We start from the raw sequence: 23,223 nt of genomic DNA, 5'->3' as shown, positions 1-23,223 counted from the left end.
CTGTCTCTAGAGACGGTTTGCACAATAATGCATTCCTTCGACGTAATTATCAGGAAGTGTCAAACAACAACAGAAACACAAATAAGAATCCCAAGATGTATTAAGGCATTACCATAATGACATATAATCGTTAAGGAGTGCTGGAGACTCATACACAGGGCTTTGGTAGTGGTAAACTATAATGTTAGAAACTAATATACCCACGGGAGTGGACGGCTTTCAGTGTTCTATCAGACGAACCTCCTATACGAACTTTCTAAGTAATGTGCCTACCAGACGAACTGCGGCACGGTATATAGTTACAACGTTGGAGATGTTATACATGTAAATATCTGTAGTTCAGAGAGTTGATTTTTTTATTATAGAGTATGTGGTAATGAGGGCAGATTTTTTAAACGTTGTGGTTCAGAGTGCACATGTTGTATCATAGATGTTGCGGTTCAGAAAAAAATATGTATCTATTATGGAGCACGTTGTTCAGAGTGTAGAATGTTTTATTATGGAGTTTGTAGTACAAGGAGTAGATGGTTTTATACAGAATTTGTAGTTCAGAGCGTAGCATTTGTTAAATTACAAAGTGTATGATCCAGGAGCAAGCTTGATAATAGTTTTTTTGTACACTGTCAGGTCGCTGGTGTTAGGTTGACAGAAATGGACATGTCCCATGTCTATTTTAACCAAATACCATTCATTTACATAGTTAGAATAAAACGAGCAGTGCCTTGGACTTTTTCCATGTTGACAAAATCTTTGTTATAAAGTAAAAAGCTATCAAGCAGGGATCCTTTCAAATAAAAAAATAAAATCCTCGTTGTAGATAAAGATGTCGACATGACTGAATATGACCGGTTGACTAGTTGACTAGTTTATCTTTGTGTTTTGGAGTGAAGCCTACCGAAGTATTCAGGAAGGACGTCATATGCTTCATAGAAAAAACCGCAATGTACTTTTTGATTAAATCCATATAAGGTCACTTACTCAACGTGAGAGTAATTTTAGTGACAATAAGACCATACCGCACACTAATGAGTATGAACAGAAACGTCTATACTCATAGCACACAAGGAAAAGGTGTCTTTCCCAATGAGACCACGAGAACGACCATAAAACATCGAGTTGTAATCAAGACAATCGTGATATTTGAAGTAAGGCTGTTATCAGCTAAAAAAATAACAGCATGCAAAACCGTGGCTGGGAAAATAAGGATGTTTTTGTCAAGGAAGGAAAATGTATCGGAATGGATCAAAATCGTAATCGCGATGCGTACCTATTCGTGTTGAAATAAATGTCGAGGTAGGCGGCTGATGTCAATGAGTCTACGTAGTGTTCACGATTTCAAGTTCAGGAAGATATTGATGATCTGCGTGGTCAAAAACATTCTTGCTATTTAAAAACAACACCTCGTCGATATATCTCAAAGTGAAAATCAAGGACTTGACAAGATTTTACTAAAGGCTATGCGAATGTTTCTAAAGCCTGTGTCAAGCGAGATAACTCTAACATACATAATAGCATACTGTCATGTACTTCACAATATGTGTAAAAGACATTACGTCCGTGTCGTGTTTTTCAAAATTTAATCTCTTGGATTAAAATCAACCTTACTATACCCCACCCCTCCTCAAGGGAGAGAACATAAGACTCTTTCATGTCCAGGGGTGTTGGATAGGGAAATTCCACCCGAGGGGTTTTCAAATTTGGTTAAACCCGAGGCTTTGCCGAGGAAATCAGAGAAAATGTTGTTCCACACGATATCATGAGGGTAGAATATTTGCATTGTTATACTTTCTGTTATTTAAATTACGTAAACTACGTGGCTTGGGACGCATTTTTTGTTTTATTTCAATAGAAATCATACACATCTTTATGATAGCTTAAAACTATGATTTAGTATGTTGTTGCCTAACAAGTATGACTTATGCTATTTATGCTATCCATAAAATGTCAAACATAATTAATACAATAATGTTGCCTTATAATTATCAATGGCGTAAACAAAACTTAATACATTTTGTATAAGATGCAGACTTGTCAAAACGCAGTAGAGACTGACATAAATGATCTAAAAGAGCTTGTCCTTTCAGATAAATTACAAAAAGATGCAACATACCAGAACAAAACTTATATCAGTATCGAGTTAAAATAATAGGAAGTAATACAAACATCAGAACACTAGGACAGACACTATGAAACCCTAGAGAGAATGTTCCCCAGAACGGTAAATGTATTAACTACCACATGTGGCATTAATCACAGTGTCAACTTCCGAATGTAGGAAAGTATGCATATCTCACAAAAAATAAACCGGTGTTCCGAAGAATTCCTAAACCACAAGCAGAGTCGAAAAATGGAAATGAAATGTAAAGCAGGGGAGTCTTTTAGAGAGAAAAATGAATAATTTCAAATTTGAAAATAAAGAACTAAGAACAAAAGTCAGGATATTAGAGCGAAAATCACAGAAAAGAACTATTTTATGGATTTAATGAGGAGTTTGAGAATTACACGTAAGAAACATGCAAAAAAATCCAATTAAAAGAGAATAATTATTTTCTCGATTTTGCGGAATGCGCAAGACGACAGCTCAGTAGAATTTGATTCCTATGATGGAAACATACATGTAAGCAAGGAGTCAAGTATGCATTAACAACTTTCTATATATATAAAGCAAAACATTTAATACTTGACTTGACATATAACCACATCGTATCAAGGTTTGATAAGAAATTTAATTTCAACAAACTATATAAGGATGAGAGATAATACTAAACAAACTCGTGTTAAATGAGACCACCATTGGGTTTGGTTTGGTATTAAATAAATAGTTCTAATTTCGAGAGGTACCGGTAATACACCTGGTTAGATTAACCTTAGGATAAGGGCCATACATCTTTAGCGGTTATATCCCCTCCTCGATGATCAGTATACCATCATATACCATATGTTAAGGGTAACATTGTAGACTGGGATATCTGTAAAAAAATGTAGTTACTATAACTATCAATGAAAATAAAGTGACAGATTTATGTAACAGATCTGAAAGTCAGTAAGCCACACAATCAGTTGGATTAATAATTAGTGCCTGCAATAAATCATACTCAAATTCATTTGATACATGTACATATACAAAACGTTGTAGACATTCTGACATAAACAGCTTTTTGTCTGACTAAGTAGCATTTATATTTTTTGATCCCCACGACCAGGGAGATATTAATATAAAGGAAGATTTTTTTGTGTATTACCCTCTTAATGTATAAACGTGTATACATATCAACTGGGTTGCTGGAGGTTAATTGTTAAAAACTTCATCATTGCACAGACTTGTATATTGAAAGAATAATGGTAATTGTTCATTGTATTCACTAGGTTTATCAGAATGGAGAACTTAATACTGTAGTATTAGTAAGTATGAGGTAGGCCTAGTTCAATGCTTAAAGTGGTTTCAAAAATGGTCACTTGATCAGTAAACAAATGGAACAGAAAACTGACTAGTTGGTATTAGAATTAAAGACCCTGAAAATGTTGAAGGGGCAGATTTTGTATTTCATTTATGGGAACGAGATATTCTGCAATGTTTTGTGTTTTGCAATACAAAGAATTGTAGACAAAGGAATTTACTAAACAAAGTTGATCTAGGGGTGTTTGATTGATTATAACTGTCATTTTAAACTTTACCTGTAGTTTAATTTCACCGTGGTAAAACAAGTATGATAAAGACAACTCTATAAGTTATCTAATTACATTGAGATAGAATGAGAGCCACGACAGGTAAAAGAGAATAACCTTCAATTGTATATTCCGTCTTTGCGTATTGCAGAGTTATCTTCTCTTCGGATTGATTCTTACGTCATTGGTTTGAGCGAGAAAATTACGTCGTTTTCTCAAAAATTGATGACGTTACCCTCTCAAACAAGTGACGTAATAATCAATACCTGCTCCCAAGAGAAGATAACTCTGCAATACGCAAAGACGGAATACTCACTTGGAAGCATTCTAGGGATAGCCTTGAATGTATTGGGAGGTTGGGGTAGGGATGACATATAGGTACTTACCTACACTGAATTTGTATTGTAGTCTAGGGCTTTTGGGATGGAATTTCAAAACATTTAAAATAAATCACATATATGTGTATTTGTATGCTACTCATTCTAACTCTTTGGAATGTATGTATGTAGCATTTCCATAGTATAAGTATAAAAAAAACAACACTGGTATGACAAAGTTTGAAAGAAAACTGGGTGACGGGCTAACCATTGGTAGTATTAACTGTAGGGGTCTATCCTCAAATCCTATTAAGAGAAGGAATATTTTTGAAAGATGTAGAAAGCAGTTTGATATTACATTTTCAGTAGACACTCATTTAGATATAAGAGTAGAACATTCTTGGAAAACTTCTGTACGACTTATTTTAAACAATCAACCTAGAGGAAAATGTACATGGAAGTTCAATAACAGCCTCTTGAATGATCCGGAATATGTTTATATTGTGGAGGAGTGTATCAGGGATGCCATTGAGATGTGTAAGGCTAAGTACTTTTTCAATAAATGATGCATTTCTGTGGGAAACCATAAAATTGATGATTAGGGGTAAAACTGTATCATATTCTGCATATCAAAATAGAGAATGAGACAAGACTGAACAGAATTTAGAGTCTAGAATAAAAGGGTTGTACAAGTGAGAGATAAGGAATGATACATTAATGTGAGAGTTGGAAAATGATGGTTTCACTGTGGAGTTTTATAAGTTCTTTTGGATGGATGTTCATATTATTCGTGCCTTAAATCAATCATATTCGAACACTGAGTTATCAATTTCACAAAAGCTAGGCATGATAACTTGTATACCTAGGGAAGGGAAGTCCAAAGTATATATAAAGAACTGGAGACCAATTACTAAATGTGGATTACAAAATAGCCTCTACAGTTATATCCAACAGACTTTTTGGAAACAAATTTTGTTTTAGAACCTCTTAAAATTTGGAATTTTGGTCCTTCAATAATACAGTGGATCCAGACATTTTACAATGATATATTTTGTTGTGTTACAAATAATGGACACTGTTTCGATTTTTGTAATGTACAGCGTGGAGTTAGATAAGGAGACCAAATAAATCCTTACATGTTTATCATATGTGTAGAACTATTAAGTGCGGCAGTGAAATTTAATCCAGATGTTAATGGTATACAAATTAATGATTCTGAAAATTTGATAAATCAATTTGCTGATGACACATCATCATTCACACTATCAGACTATCCAAACTCTCCTGAAGAGGTGTTGTCAATCCTGGACAACTTTGCAAAAGTTTCTGGACTTAAAGTTGATATTGAAAAAAACCCAGGTCATTTGGATTGGGGCAAGAAGGGATTGTAGGGAGGACATTTTGCCTGATAGAAATCTATACTGGAATTACAATGGAAAGTTCAAACTTCTTGGTATAACAACAAATTTGGAAAAGAAAATATACATGAGCACCATTAATTTGGAAAAGGTAAAGGCTGTAAGAAATTTGTAGAATGACTGGTCTTTTAGACACCTGTCATATTTTGGCAAAGTGACTGTGATTAAAACGATAGCACTACCTACTGTATATTAGTTGTATTTAACTGTACTACCTGATACGCCTAAACTTGCTTTTAAACAATTACAGCAATATTTTTTTCATTTATTATGGAATGGAAAATTAGATAAAGTCAAGCGAACAGTGTTATACGGTGATTATACTGATGGTGGATTAAGAATGCCACATATTTTATTTTTTTGCCATACTCTAAAAACTTCACGGATCAAAACATTATCAGATCCCACCTATTTTTTACCATGGAAGACTTTAGTATTGGATACTTTGGAAACTTATAGAGGTGACAAAGTGTTTAAGTTAAAAAAAAAGGTCTGCTAGCAATATCAAAATCATTAAATACATTTCGGAAAGAGATATTACAGATATGGGCATCCCTCATTGATATAACAGTCCCTACAACCCCTACAAGTATTTTTGCCCAACCAATTTAGTATAATAAGCATATTAAAGTAAATGACGAGTCCTTTTTCTACAGAAGATGGTGTGACAAGGGTGTTTATTTCATTGGTGAATTGTTTGTCAATAATACGCTGGTGTCATTGGGTGAATTCCAGTTAAAATACAATGTCCGTGTTAGTTTTGTGGAATACTATTGAAGATTGAATGCTATTCCAAGAGATTGGGAAATGTTATCAGAAATTATGTTTGGCAATATAGAGCCTAAAAACTAAACTAGTTACATTTGTCAATACACATGAAAAAGTGACAAAACACTTCTATAAATGTTTGCCTGAAAGAGTAAAAACTAAACCAGTTAAAGCTCAGTTAAACATTTAGATATGCCAGACGAAAATGGATGGAGTTTTATGCTTTATCCGGTAGTATTACGGGTGAGACAAATTTACGAAATTTCCAGTTCAAAATTTTGCATAGAATTATATATACTTACACAAAATTAATGCAGTGTAAAATAGGTGTCACTGAAAGGTGCACTTTCTGCCAGGATGGAAGGGAAACAACTCTTCACTTACTCTGGGAAAGTAGCTGTGTAATGGTCTTTTTTGTACCATATTATTCAATTGATTGAAGACATCCATGGTGTAATAATTCCTCGCCATCCTATGTCTGTTGTCTTAGTTATTTGTGATATTGACTTCAAATATAAAATCAATTACTTATTTCTTGCACTAACATTTTTCATTTATCATTGCAAACAGAGAGGAATTGTACCGACAACTGCTATTGGGAAAACATATATTTTGTATTATAAAAGTATAGAGAAGAATGGTTTATACAACTATACAAAAAGAAAACAAGAATATATAATAAAGAAGTGGGATTTTATTGATACCACACTTGCTCGTATGTAAATGATGTGACAGCATTATGATCTCAATATATACATAAGTTCGGGTAGAGAGAGTGAGTGAGCATATACTCTGTACAAATATCATGTCATTTGATCAACATAAAATGTGAATACAAAAACACTTTCTATATATACACAGAAGATACGGGAATGTCGGAGGTTGACTGCAGCCAGGAATTGAGACACGTTAGGCAAACTTGGTTCCTTCCACCAGACTGTTGTTATCTACGCACGCTTGAGTGGAACAGAGACCTTGAATTACGCAGTGATCAAGTGTCTGGCTGAACAAGACTTAAGGAAAGAAATGAAGAAAGTGATCTCCATCATAAGGACATAAAAATCCAGGAATTACGGAAAGTTTGGTACATGTACCTTGTGAATCTACCAAAGTACTAACATTCGGTTCCCAGAATATTATTGATATAGAATCTGAAATACAAATATCGTATATATGTTCATAAAATTTAGATATGCTGATCTACTACAAACATGAGAAAATTGCGTGGAAGAATGAGAGGTACCTTATTTCATAATATAAAATATCTAATCCACACGATATCTATGCATATTTTTTTTTTTTTTATTAAAATACATATTTAAAATCTGTTCATAAGTATACATGTAGGCTTTATGTTAATATGTGATTTAATAGAAGAAATGTTTGAGTCTGGTAAGATGTACTTGAGAGTGCTGTACATAATTCAACCAAGTAGCTCAGGTCTTTTTTTTCAAAATGCAGTATCAAAAGGGTGCTGCCAATATTAAGCTATGTGAAGATTTTAATACGAAAACAGGAGCAATTTCAGATTATAAAAGTGTAGGACAAATTCATTTAAGAAATTATGAATAATGTTTCGTTTAGAGACATAAGAATTTCAAAAACAAAATAGTTAGATATATTGACATAAGAAGGGAGATCACTCTGGCAAGTATACTTCGTATCATATCTGAGGATCACGAAATAGTTTCGTTGCATCATGCATAGCATGACAAACCAAGCGGTAGGAGACTGGACACATGCTGACTGTCTAGTAATGGGGAAAAAATCAACATGTCATGTTTCATGAAGACCTTATCATTTAGTTGGAAAGTGAAAAAACATAGAAAAAGGTTTCTTAATTTTGGGGGAACCTACAAATTCACATGACTGTTTCTACAGTGTTTGAAATTATATCACAAGCAGCCGGAAAGTGGCAAATCGAAACAATTAATAGGTTTTTAATATCCGACCGTAGCCTCCGAAAGTGTTCCGTATCTAGTCCTGAATCATAAAATGCCAGGGATGGAATTATTTTTCTTCAACAAATATTAGCTCAAGTCAAGATTCTTGGGAGGTGAATATATCTTTTCATTAAATTGTCCATTATATGAATACTTCAGACAATCATATGATACCCTTGTGCAAAATTTAGTTCATAACCAGGAATGAAGGTAACTAAAGAAGTACTGGTATAGATATGATATTCATGAGACAGCAAAGCAAAGGTGGGAATATTTTGAAATCGCAAATGATATCTCTTTATAAAAGAACGAATATTAAGATACATTTTTTTCATTCTGCATAATGTAATAAATATATTGTATCTACAACTGTATGTGATGTATTTTGAATATTGTTAAATTGACTACTCGGCATTATAAAATGCCTAATAAAATAAAAATATGTAAGTTACGAAATTATTTGTTAAATCGGTCTCAGGGTAGTTGTATGATATAACATATTTCCCCAACCGAAAGCGAGGGAGATTAACAGATATCTATGTACATATGTGGCTTTATTACACACCAAGTGATGATTACACCGTAGTGACACAGTTTTCATGTCATGGGAGACAAGATCCCTAGATTCACTTCTTCAGTAGCCAGGATTCCCTACTGGCTGGAACTCATTGGTTGATACACTGTACACACTGATCAATCGACAGATTTAAACAACAATGGGTTATAAATAGTAGAAACGCCATTTAACATGTTAACGTCATTACACCGTACTCGATGTCCTTTTCCCGTCATTCTTGTTCGGTTCAGGTTTTCAAGAGGCAAATTGACGTTCAAAACCAGGCAAGGTGATAAATTGTTTTGTAGAAAACATAATATGTATATTAAGAACAGTTGTAGGTTTGTAATAAAAGCAGCCATTCACATATGTGTATATGACGTTTCAGATTCTTCTGGTTCATAACGTGAATGGACAAATAATTCCTTCTAGCTAAAGCTCGCGATACTATCCACACACGCAATGCATTCGTGCCATCTTAGAATCTAGTGCACAGATGTGTGTATGATTATTTGTCTACGGCAAAAGCATGTGTTGATACTAAATCGTGCCTCTTTAACTCCGACATTGAACCGTCCCTAATCCATAAATACAGATATTGATTATTTTCTAATTGTTATTTTCATTAAATCATTTACAAATCCCTTTAAGAACAACCCCATTATCATTAATAGAGACAGGTGGTTCATTTCAATAGCTCAAGTCTACTCACAACATATGAGAGTCTTATACATGTAGGCACGTTGTATAAGGGGGTTAAATCGTTCGCAATTAGATTTCTCAGTCGACAAAGTTTGCTCAAACACTGCCCGCAGGCCCATAGGATTGATACTGCATGTATAATCACTACCAAATCGAAACGTTACATATATAATAAATGTTCAAGAAATGAAAACCTTTGAAATTAACCATAGTTGCTGGTCTGTTGTTAACTATCTACGTGCACTGTTATCGACATTAGTCGATGACTGTAGTTCAATTCTGGCTAAAGCTCGTGACAGCGCTTGAGAGAGTTTTAGAGGGAAATCAGGAAATATTTACTCACTTGACTTCGTGCCGTGTACCAACAACCCATAGAAGTGACGCTACAGCGATGCGGACGATTGTAGTGTTGTCGGTTCACCCAACATGTGCTCCAATATGTAGATATTTGTAAACATCCTAGTAATCTCCAGTGGTCCCTTTGATACCCCTTTTAATGTCATAATCATGAAACAACCAGATGACGAAGGAAAATAAAATCTCAGTGAGATACAAATGTGTTTCTCGTCATCAGGTCCAAATTACCGGAATATACTTAAAAACAGTAGATAGATGACGATAAACAGGTGATCGATCAGAGTTTAGAAGTCTGCGATTATGGTAAGTTTTATCGAACGTTGCTCAATATACAATGATTACTCGCCAAAGGAAATTTAGATACACACTAAGTATACTCTTTAATAACTGTGTTTAGTTTGATTCATTTCGATCTAACATGTAGTTACACTGCGTTATTAGAGTTTTAGTGACAACCTTGGCAATAGCGTCGCTAGTATGAGTGATTCTGTGACAGTTTTAGCAATAATTTTAGTTTTGCCCTGTAAATGTGATTCGATGACAGCTTTAGGAATTATCATTAGCATTGATTAGTAGGAACAAATTAGTGACAGTAGAAGCAGGAAACATTACCATTGCCATGTAGGAGTGTTTACTGTACAGCCTATAAATCGAGATTAAAATGTTAACATCTTGTTAACATTGCTATGTAGTAGTGATTGAGTGACAATATTAGTAATTGTCATAAGCATTGCTAGGCAGGAGTGGTCCAATGGCATTACTACATGTAGCATTGTTCAAAACCATTACCCTGTATGTGTAATTATGTGACAGTTTTAGCAATAGAGTAAACATTGTGATAAATGTGCTCCGGTGAGTTTAAGCAATAGTGTAATCATGACTTTTTTTATATGTATAAGTGAGTCAGCGACAATTTCAGCATTTACATTGCTCTATAAGTGTGATTTAATGAAAACATTTGAAAATGTTATAAAAAAAATTGCCTTATAGACGTGATTTAGTGACAGCAGCACAGATAGGCCTCATCATCGTCATGTAGAAAGCTGCCATTTCGTTTTTACAGCTTAAATACTTCTTCAAAAGGTTGATATGAAAACATATTATAGGTGTAGCTACCGCATATAATAGACGATATTAGAATGACACTGTGTTGAATCCGTTCATAAATGTTGAATGGATTCATTTTAATCCCTAGTATATCAGGGTAATTCTTTATTATAATTAAATTAAGTCTGTACGAACGATGCAGTGCCAAAACTGTCACTCATAATGTAAATTTTAAACTTATGAAATTGGTTATTTTTTAGTGTAATGACAAATTGCATTCCTACGGCAGCATGATCGGAATAACGATAATCCTACATGTACCGACAAATTGTATTTATTCTCCTGGTTTTGGCTGCTTATCACGACCAACTGCAAATAAACATCTAGCAAATTGGTAAACCCACTGAGAAACCGCAGGTAAGCTACATACTTCCTCTTAAAATTGATTAAACTTGTTATTTCGCCAACATTTTCTGCAATTTGATTTGATTTTTGATTCTGACTGCAATGGGCGGTATATGCCTGAAGGGGCTATAAGCATGTGATATGACCAGATGATCGAAGCCCCGACTTTGGACTACAATAATGATGTTATCAACGTATTTGCAAAAATTCGATGGGTGCTGCTTTAAAAAGAACTTTAATTTAAAAAAAGCAATCGCTTTAGCACAGAGACATATATCATGTTTTGTGTTCACGTAAAATTGAATACAATTAAAATGTATACACAAACAAAACTGTTAGTGTGTATTTGAGTCCTATGCACATGAAACTGCACGCGTGTTATACACATACACTGAAAGTGTGTATTGGGTACTATACGCATATAGAACCGTAACTATTTATCTGCATGTACATATTACAAGTTTTATAGACGAATTATTATCACAAACAGATCTCTTGACATTAGCCTGAAGATAACATCATGCGTGGACTACCGAGATTTCTGATATGAGACGAATATATTACATAACTGTATCAGGGAAGTAATTTATCTCTCGTCTATAAAATAAGTGACTTACTCGGGAAGATTTCCGATTACGTACGACTTAATATAAGTTGATTTTGACATCTGTATATCTGACATATATACCAATGATGCTATAAAGTGCCCACCAGTTAATGAAGTTTTGTTTGAGGGTAAAATTAAATTACGCTTAAGTACAGCAGATATTTCCCGGAATTCTCAATAAAAGATTTTGCCACGGGCCGGAATCGGGTCACAACAGCCAACCTACTATGATAACATTACTTATTGATTGTGTTAATGGACGTTTCGTGCGGTGACAAAGTGACATTTGGCGTACTTTGGATATCAATATATATCTACATTCAAGTTCAAGTTCAAATATTAAAAGTCTTTATTCTTATAATCCTGATATAATACAGCAATATACAGTACCTAGTTAATGTTACTGAGTGATGAAGTATATGTTAGGGCAATGCAATGCAAGGTTCCGTATATCACACTGTCATAATACAACATGTTATATTATTACCCCAGTAGCCGCAACTGGCTGATACTCAAAGGTTGTTATTCTCTTATTAATCAATAAATCAAAACAAGTAAGGGATCCATACATTTTAGCGTAATTTACGTTTTGGTAACGTTACGTCATTATTCCTAACTCGACGTCGTTTTGTCGGCTATTGTTGTATTTTACTTCAAGTTTTTCGGAAGCAAATTTAACATCGAGGTAATAATGAGTAATAATATGTATACAAAGCAATACGAATATGTAAAACAATTTTATTACATACTTACTAATAAATACAGGTTTTTTGTATATGCGATACGACACAATTGCTCTACCCCATATCAGCCCTCGCCGTATCACCCCCCAAACCCTATATCAGCCCCCGCCGTATCACACCCCAAAACCCGTATCAGCCCGCAAAACCCATATCACACCCTTTTTGGAAAAAAAATCGTTTTTCAATATTTCAAAAATAAAAATAAATCATAAGATAGTAGTTTTTATTAGTAAGTATGTAATAAACAGAATAAAACACGCCTTTTCCATATCATACCCAGTATCAACCCTCGACAAATATCAGCCCTCGGGCCTTTGGCCCTTGGGCTTATATTGCAGTCTCGGGTTGATACTGGGTATGATATGGAAAAAAGGCATGTATTATTCTCTATGTAATTGTAGGTATGTCATCAAACAATATCACATAGACGTGTTCATCTAAAGTCTCGGATTGCACTCGTTTATTGCGGGATATATACAGGTGTGTGTGTATATATATATATATATATATATATATATATTCTACTCGGGCTGAAGCCCCGTGAAGTATACCTACACGTGGAATTTACTCGTGCAATATGAGACGTCAGATAAACAAATGTGTGTGGTACACCCAGTTTATTCAATGTTTGCCAGTAAAATGTTTGGCAGTTATCATAAAGTAAGTTAATTTCCATAGTCCATTCCGTTTCAGCCCGAGATCACCATATTTAGGTGGACATGTAGGTCTTGAGTTTAACAGCCAATTTCACAATCAGGTATTTACACATGTTATAATGGATTCTATCAAATTGATAAAGTTGATATCTTACTACATGGATATCAAAAGTTATAGCTACCACAGTGTGAATATATCTACTTGGTAGCCTATTAACCAATCAGAACAGAACATTCTAGTAACTGCATTAAAAATCGACAAATCTGTTTATATGCAGGTGAAGCGAGAGTAGAATTATGTGCTTTTTGATATGTAGTAAATCTTGCGCTACTGATACTGAGATACTAACAACAGGTAAATACACAACTGATACAATTGTTTTGTAAATGATACCGAACTGCAAAACTGAACAGAAAACGATAATACTGTGTTAACAAAATGGTGCACAATCTTGTCAAGCACAGCGTCATTAGATAAAGGCGTCATGTTTTGTATAAAGTAGTTATAATGATTAATGGTTATTTTCCCGTTAAATATAATCTAGATATTGTATATTTTACCAGAATGTTAAGATGCCATTTTTCCATTCGAGCCATGCACTAGTATAAAACTCGTGAAATATTCATTATAATTAATGGGAAACCATTACATATCCTTTATGGATTTGAATTTGATACTGTTATATCACATTTTTTACTTAAATAAATGTAATTGTATGTCACAATATAAACAAATTGGACAACATTTTTCAATGTTTTAGCAGCGTCCTTTTATTAAAAGAATAGACATTGATGTCGAGAGTTACATACATGTTAATGTAATAGGTTTTTCAAAAATGAATCACGTTTATTTTCATTTTTTAAGTAGTCATATAGCCATTGGTTAACAATATAAGTAATGTTGTTTCTGTTATGTAATTCTCCCATGCCTTTTGTTACGGAGAGGTATTCATTTATCCCATACGTACAGCTTTTCTCAATATGCTATTGTTGATAAGTCACTCTCACAAGACTTTATTAGACTTTTTTCTACTCTTGATCCATTATTGTTAATGATAAATTATAGAACTATACACACAATTTGGCATCTTTTAAGTTTGTCAGATGTCATGTCATTCATTAGTCACTGGTACACCAATTAAGACGCTTACAGAAAAGTAAGTAACTTCTTTTTCAATACATCGTGTAAATTATAATCGAAATCCCAAAATATTCATCACTCAAATTACTTTTAAATCTAATAACGGACTTGTCGCTTTCAATGTAAAAATAGTTTAATCTCTGTAATTCATACATCAAAAAGTGTTTTTTTAACCTTAGTCGGCAATATGTTTTTTTGCGCGTCTCTGAATTTACCATTGTTTATATGTAGTTCAATGCACTCATTAAGATAATTAAACTGATCTACTACAAATATGTACCTCTAGGGAAAAAAACTTGTAAATCAGCGCTTCGTTTACTTAATCCTCTCTTTATTTTGAATACAACGTTTTTAGTGTTGACTGTTTTCCCCGTTAGATCTCATTTGGCGGAATAATTCCCGTTAAGTTTCGACATTTCTTGTCATTCCTCTGTAGTTTCAAAAAGTCATTATCGTTTTATAAGTTCCAACAACCTGTTAACCTGTCTACTCCGGCCAGTTGAACAACTAACCTATCCAATTCGATCGTTTAAAAAGCAAACTACTAACCTGTCTTAAAAATATTTCTTTTTGTGACATTAATGGGAAAACTAAGATGTAGACTCTTAATCAGGAAATAGGCGATGTTGATGGTGACAACGAAATAGATGATGATTATGATGATGATGATGATGATGATGATGATGATGATCTTTATCTGTTATGTGGTAGCACACATAATTTACCAAGTTCTTTTCTGAAGTAGTCATCTAGGAAACCATAGATAAATGGATTGACGACATTATTAACGATAAATAATGTATATAGAAACCGGAAACCGACAAGTTCCCCGGAAGTCATTGTCGTCCAGAACCGCTCATTCATAGTTTCGAACGTCATAAGTACAACTTTTGGTCCAAAAGTTAAAATATAGATACCAGTTATAAGCATGAACACAAACGTCAATCTCAATCCTTTCCTGTCTGTCCTATGGGCATGTACACTATCACGTCCTTTCCGGACAGAATCAAATTCTGACGCAGCTCTGTTAAGAGACCTTTTCTTACAGCAATACTTCTCCAGAAAACCAAAACTACTTCCTTTGTTACCATACACTGCACTTACTTCATTATTCAACTGTGTTGAGCTTGACGAAACACATTGCGAAGCACGCGCGCACTGACCCCTGTTTGCGTGACGTTTGAAATGTTTACAAATCACTTTCCCAATCCTCACATACATTATAGTTAGAACAATGAAGCGTAACATTACATAATCAAACAGCAAGGCTTTGTAGAATAATTCCCAAACAGGACGACGGCCATTTTGTACGACATTCACACATCGCCAACCCGTAAGGTTGTAAACCGGGTTTACTACAGGTACTGAACCATACACAAACAGGGCAGGAAGCGCAATGAAGGTGCTAACGATACACATGGCCATCAGAGACACTCGCTTCCAGTAAAGCGTCATTTGCGTTCCAAATGGGAAACAAATCTTCAGAAATCTATCCACTGCTATAATGACAAGTAAATCAGCTGACAGAGTTGCGAACAGAACGCCGAGGAACGCTACTAATTTACAGCCAATATCACTCTCGAACTTGAGTGGGTGCATGTTGGCATACACGCCTGACCCTGCACAAACTGCACAGGAAATCATGTCTACGAGTGCCAAGATAGGAATGAAAAATCGTTCATTGTTGGGGGTTCGAATCTGACACCAGTAAACGTAGATCACTGAAAGATTTCCAAAACATCCCACGACCAGATATAATACAAGAATCACCGTCAATGGCACAAGAATCCCTGCCACAGCGTCATTCCATTCGTCAACAGTCAACTTGACGTCACTTCCGGTACTGTTCTGATGCAAACTTGTTGCATTCGTTGAAAATGTTTTCGTTGTCATTGTTGTATATGTCTTTGTTCAGAAAATTGAGATTGCTGGCATAAGCTCAGATTACTCCGCTCATCTACACTATATATATAATGCACTATACCTGGTCACGTGGTGGGTTTGGCTACACATCCAATCCATCGGCAGTCTGCTAATTGCCCCGAGTTAATGTTATGGTATTATCCCTGTTGCTTTCGGTACAAATAAACTTCAAAGGAATAGCACTACGCCTACAAGCATATTAGATTATATCATACATCAAGTCGTTCTCTCAAGCCATCAATATATTGCATAAATCACCATTTGGTGTTAGAGTTCAACACTTCATTACAACACGCACTGAATCTAATTTCAATTTTCAAGACGAGAAACGTCACAAGAACCCGGACGGAAAGTCCATCAGCATACATATGCTCGCAACATGTGAGTAGGGACTTGTTGTATGAATAACTCATGGTATTATGGAATGTAAAAGCACGGGCTATCCTTAATCCCTTTTTTCTAGTCCCAATTGAATATTTCATTCGTCTACGTCAGCTAGCAGTGCACTTAAGGCAGAATAGCTGCACCCCACATAAACTGTAGCCACGTTTCGGAGATATATCCTTTAAGAATAGTAACATATACGTCAAAGAGCACATGCTTTACTCATTCAAAACTACAGTGTTCCAGTCATATATAAGGAATTAGAACCAATCAATGGACTGGAATGTATCCTACGGCTGCTGTCACTGTAACTGGCCTCGTCTTGATTGGAATATGTAATGCAGTTATCCACTACCACTTAAGTCAATTAAGATGCGTTCCATTAGAAATAATATATCACTTCTCTACAGTAAGGGCTTCCAGTTTGTCTAGTTCACTGCATTACCAGCCGCTGGAGCAGACCGCACCATAGCGTATTGTCCTTATGTATGGTCACGACACGGCTCGCCCTACTGATCATTATATAATTAGCTGCTGTAATTTCAGAAACAACGGTTGTCTCCAAGGAGTGATCCATGGAGATTTACTGTACACGAACATTATTTTTGGATGTTGACTATTTCCCGGGAGTGTTCTTAAGATCTTATTGCACTGCCGCAATCCAAAAACCTATTATATTATACTCAACATTAATAGTGTGTGTGTTGTTTAATGTTTTTGTCACGAAAGGTCATCACCAGAGCAGGCAGTGCAGCGAGATATATGACACGACTTGGACAGTCTCCGATTAAACACTCTACTGTAAACAAGCTGCTAGTTTCTTTGTTCGTGTGTCCAAAGTTCGGGTCTGTATTAATCTAACACATCATTAGCAGTAAACTTAAGCTAGGCTTGTATGATTGAAGAGTTGACCTCCATCGCTGACCTCTCGGACACCAAAGGGACCTATTGGCTAGAGATTTACTGTAATGATTCCGTATTTACAAATCTAAAGTTATCAGCGAAACACACGATAACATCTGTGGGGAATGGTCCTAATTGTAACATTTAATACTGTTTAGATATTGTTCTGTCAGAACCAAAAACTAACCTTACCGTTCGTTACTTTATCATGTTTCTAATTGCCATTTTCAAACAAGAAGCTGCAAAAACGTTCCCATAGTCGCATTATAAATTCCAATATGATACTAAATGTCTGGAAATAGTCACATCATTTTACAACGTACTCAGAATAGTCCAAATAAACACACATTAACTTGATAGGAATGCATGAATAAATAAAAACCGTACGAATGCTCGAGCATTCCTAGCACTTATGAAGAAAATACAAGCAGCCTTAATCCCTATCATAAACGAATAATCCTGGATGACATTTTCGTGATAACATTGGCTAACTTCACTCACACATCTTACTGCGAGCTGTATTATCTCGTGTACGCAATGGACGTCTATATCAGAAATCAAGCGGAGTTGACAAAAACCTTTTTCTGTGAAGTCCATTTGTATAATTAGGCTACTGGGAATCTCCCATGTACACGGTACAGTCCATCCTTCTGGAAATGACCGATGAAGGCCGATGGATCGTGGCGTGTTGGTGACGTCATGGTATGATAATCTCTGAACGAAGTTTCATGCCTGTTAGTATCACATTTTATGTGATAGACTTTTTTCACTCAGAATGTATTTTTTTATCTAAATAAACAAGTAATAACACATGGGTATTGCTTTCACTATATGAAGATGTTAATGTATGGGTTGAAACACATCTGTCTTTGCTTCAAGGATGTACCGGTTTCCCCACTGGACATCTACTTCCGGACGAAAAAAATTAAAGGCAACGTGAAGAAAGGGGAAGAAACTCTGTATACGCACGCATGTGTTACCATTAAAGAGCTTCGCTCGGGCGCCTTCGGAGACGAATCACGAGTAGACCATAGCATTATCTCATTGTTAATATGTACATAATGACAAACATGTTCCATGATATCCGAATGAGCAATATTGATGTTTTACAAATGCTCGCAAACCGGAAGTCCGTTGTTCACTCCTGTACGTCCCCGTGTTGTGGTACTGTATCTGACATCTAGAGAATGGTGAATTCGACACGTGGAACCACGCGATGGCAATATCTATCGCTATACTGTTCGTTCGGAGCCATCTACCTTACTCTAGTCCATCACTGTTAATGTTTTAGTTTTAAGAGACCACTCTCCAGAAACACCTTTATAAATCTTACCCGGTTTGTTTCATTGTTCCCAAAAAATAACGTCCATCATATAGTTTTTCCGTCTGAGCGAACAAAACAAGCCGACTTCATACGTTCAAATAAAATCGCCGGTAAGTCATCTGGTAAACTTTTATCCCTATCTTTAACATGCTTCCATTTCCATTTTAACTCATATGTTTTTACCAGGGACAGTATATAGAGTCCCTAGTTTTGACCTACTGTTCCGTGTCTACATGTCCTGGTATTTACCGTTACTCAGATATTGTGAGTGGCGCTGAAAAGAGCTCTTGACTTGATGATAATGATAGATTTTTAAGCAGACATATGCATATGATAAAGATTATTAGACACAGCTGGACGCTGAGATGTAACCAGTGGTCGTCCGCTTGTGTAATTGGCTGTAAAATGAATAATCGCCGCAGGCATAAGCGAACGAGCACATCTACTGTAAGATAGGGAACATTGTAAACACGCAAACTTGATTACCGAGCATAGCCATCAACCCAAAACCCAGTAATGAGCGGTAAATACCCAACGGCAGTCATCAAAATTGTATCAGAATCCAGAAAGCTATGCAAGGCAGCATGCTTATAAACCGTAGGGCAACTTGGATGTTAAGGTCCAAAACTCCTAGAATCCATTAACTGAGAGTTCATTACTCCAAGCACCCGATTATCCGACGGTCCGTTACTCCGAATGCACACACTCTAACGATTCAAAACTCAGGAAGTCCAATTCTCTCAGGTTCATTCTTCAGAAGGTCTATTACTCCGAAGGCCAATTGCTACATGTACAAACGTTCAATACATAGAAGGTCCTGATTGTCAAAAAAAACTTTAGATATAATTTAAAATGACAAACAATTGGAAACAATGTTTTTGTTGGTTTATGATTAGCAATTACAAGAAGCAAAACTAGCTGCGTTGCGATCTGTCAAAAGTATTAGTTGGAGACCACATAAAATTTAACCTATGGCTAACGGGATTGAATAAGTCTGGGGCCTTTCGGGTAACCGCTTTTCAGAACATCAACATACATATTTTTCAGATATGTTGAATATTGACAGCATTTGTCTGTAATATGTTGTATGCTATCACCAGCTTGATTATATTTTCACATTGGCCGTACATCTGAGTGAAACCAAAATAGCTGACAGATCCTATTATATAAATTGTCATTCCATCATTATAAAATAGGATTATCCTTTAGTTATATTAGTGCCATGCTGTTAATATCATATTTCGCATTTCCCATTATGAATATTAATTCACAAATCCATAAGCTTTCATCAGCTGTCGAAGTGACAGACATATCATGGTATCTCACCCCAGCGTACGGACCAGCTCGTGTGTAGGCAAATAACAAGGAACAGAAAAAATGCCAACGTAAGTTTTGCGATTTTATCAAAAGCAATCCATTCATTGTCAGGAAATCTAATGGCTGGCCGTCATTCTCAAAAGGATCGGTTAATTCCGGGAAAGACCGATTCTATATCGAGCCGGAATTATATTTTAAAACACGATTGGCTGTGCTGCAGCTCGAACAATTCCGGAGAGTAAAACAAGGGTCTTGAACAATACGAGTCAATATTCCTAGTACAGCTCCAATATAAATTTTCTAACACTTATAGGAAGATGAAGGGTACCGTTAGTCTGAATTTATCAGTTTATATGTACTTATTAACCCACTTTGATCTCATACATCACAAACTTTGTATATCAACAAACTTTATAGCATAAATGTAAAGAAACTAATATAATTATCAAATAATCACTCCACATGTTCAGCTTCATTCTCCAAATATCAACAAGTATATCGGCGGCATGAAATTGATTCTAGTGACCACGCTTATATGTATTGCATTGTACTTTGTATTAATGTATTATATACATATTTTCTTTGTCTATATTTTAACTGATAGAAGCCCTTCATGTAATACATGTATGTCAGCTGCCCTAACCTCTACCCTTAACCCCATTCCCGTGCAATGCCTCTTTTTTTCTACCTACATTGTACTAGATTGCCTCTCCTAATTACTCATTCATGCGCGTCTGTTAATGTTTACAGCATAAATCTTACATTTTGGCAGTGGATGGTCTCCCCTGATTACATTTTGGCAGTGGGTGGTCTCCCCTGATTAACTATTTCCTTACATAATCATATACACGGATGTAGTTTATAGTGTACTCTGTCGTGGATTACCTCCCATGATTAAAGATTTTCCTTACAGTATAGTATCTAGTCTATAATTTATCTGGTTTTGGATTATCTTCACCAATTACACTTTCCAGCTAATATATGTAGTGTGTACACAAACTGACAAAAAATCTAGTCGATTACCTCCCATGATTTCACTCTCCTATCAGTTGTACATGTACATCAATAAACAAAGGCGGATATCTGGAATACACCTTAAAGTATCAATATTTTGTTTTAGTATGTCTTTCTAGTATATTATCTCCCCTGATTATACATCCCTATAATAATACAAACATCGTCTATATATTACTGCTACATACTGTCGACAAGCATCATCCTCTAACCAGACTTTCCTTACAACAAACTGATTATACATCCCTATAATAACACAAACAACGTCTATATATTACTGCTACATACTGTTGACAAGCATCACCCTCTAACCAATCAAATCGGGACTCTTTACTGTCGTATTTACTTAAACTTCATGAAAGTTGCCATTACAACTAACTGATTATACATCCCTATAATAACACAAACATCGTCTATATATTACTGCTACATACTGTTGACAAGCATCACCCTCTAACCAATCAAATCGGGACTCTTTACTGTCGTATTTACTTAAACTTCATGAAAGTTGCCATTACAACTAACTGATTATACATCCCTATAATAATGCATACTGTCGACAAGCATCAACCTCTAACCAGACTTTCCTTACAACTACCTGATTATACATCCCTATAATAATACAAACATCGTCTATATATTACTGCTACATACTGTCGACAAGCATCACCCTCTAACCAATCAAATCGGGACTCTTTACTGTCGTATTTACTTAAACTTCATGAAAGTTGCCATTAGGTCCAACAGTTATTAGTGTCGGTAGCTTTTAACATGTTGAGCGATATTATTTTACGTGCCGACTAGGCACGGAATGAACTCAAGGGAAATTATTAATAAAGCATGTTTGTTTCATGAACCATTTCTTTTAGAAGCTAAATCTAGGTATAATTGATAGTACAACCCAAGGAGCCTACGCAGATCTAATAATTGTACAGGGTAGGTGCTCTAATAGGTTAATGCAAACATAATAAGATAATTGAAAACTCTCTTTAATACCCTGATGGTATATTTACTGTTTGTTCTGTCTGTATTTTGTGGTAAGGGGTTAGAAATTCAATGTCCTAACGAAGTGTTAAAAATAAGAGTATTGATAGCACCAATCGCAAGACTACTGGGATTATTCAACTCAATTAATTATCTAAAAATGGATTTATATAACGTCATTTAAATACAAATACTTTAATAACAAAAGTGATAAACATGTAAACCTCGAACGGTGTTTAAAGGTTATCATATCGTTACGAACTGCCATAAACTGGAAACCTTACTCCGTGCGTCATAAAATTTTGACAACGGGCTAACCAGTGGTACCCAAAGTGACAGCGGGCTAACGTACCCAAAGTGACAACGGGCTAACCAGTGGTACTCAAGTTGACAACGGGCTAATTGGAGGTAACCCGGGAGGTAACGGGCTTACCAGTGGTACCCAAGGTGACAACGGGCTAATCAGAGGTAACCCAGGAGGTACATGTAACGGGCTAACCAGTGGTACCCAAGGTGACAACGGGCTAACCAGTGGTACTCAAGGTGACAATGGGCTAATCAGAGGTAACCCAGGAGGTAACGGGCTAACCAGTGGTTACAAATGTGACAACGGGCTAACCAGAGGTACCCCAAGAGGCAACGGGCTAATTATATAACCATAGGTACCTTAGGAGTCAACGGGCTAATTATATAACCATAGTTACCTTATGAAACAACGGGCTCATTATATAACCATGGGTACCTTAGGAGACAACAGGCTAATTATATAACCATAGGTACCTTAGGAGACAACAGGCTAATTATATAACCATAGGTACCTTAGGAGACAACGGGCTAATTATATAACCAGATGTTCCTTAGGAGACAACAGGCTAATTATATAACCAGAGGTACCCTTGTAGACAACGGGCTAATTATATAACCAGAGGTACCCCAGTAGACAACGGGCTAATTATATAACCAGAGATACCACAGGAGACAACAGGCTTATTATATAACCAGAGGTACCCCAGGAGACAACATGCTAATTATATAACCAGAAGTACCC

General features: G+C 35.6%; 1 protein-coding gene across 1 annotated transcript; it reads right to left on the bottom strand.

Moving 5' to 3' along the window:
- Positions 1 to 13,081: 13,081 nt before the first annotated feature.
- LOC110457036 lies at positions 13,082 to 16,839 on the bottom strand. Its single transcript, XM_021508128.1, has one exon. It carries the CDS (start codon positions 16,217 to 16,219, stop codon positions 15,020 to 15,022), a length of 1,200 nt encoding a protein of 399 aa, XP_021363803.1. The 5' UTR covers positions 16,220 to 16,839; the 3' UTR covers positions 13,082 to 15,019.
- Positions 16,840 to 23,223: the final 6,384 nt, after the last annotated feature.

The sequence above is a fragment of the Mizuhopecten yessoensis genome, unplaced genomic scaffold (genome assembly GCF_002113885.1).
Source record: "Mizuhopecten yessoensis strain PY_sf001 unplaced genomic scaffold, ASM211388v2 scaffold8995, whole genome shotgun sequence".
NCBI lineage: Eukaryota > Metazoa > Mollusca > Bivalvia > Pectinida > Pectinidae > Mizuhopecten > Mizuhopecten yessoensis.
This window is presented reverse-complemented; position numbering and strand designations above follow the sequence as displayed.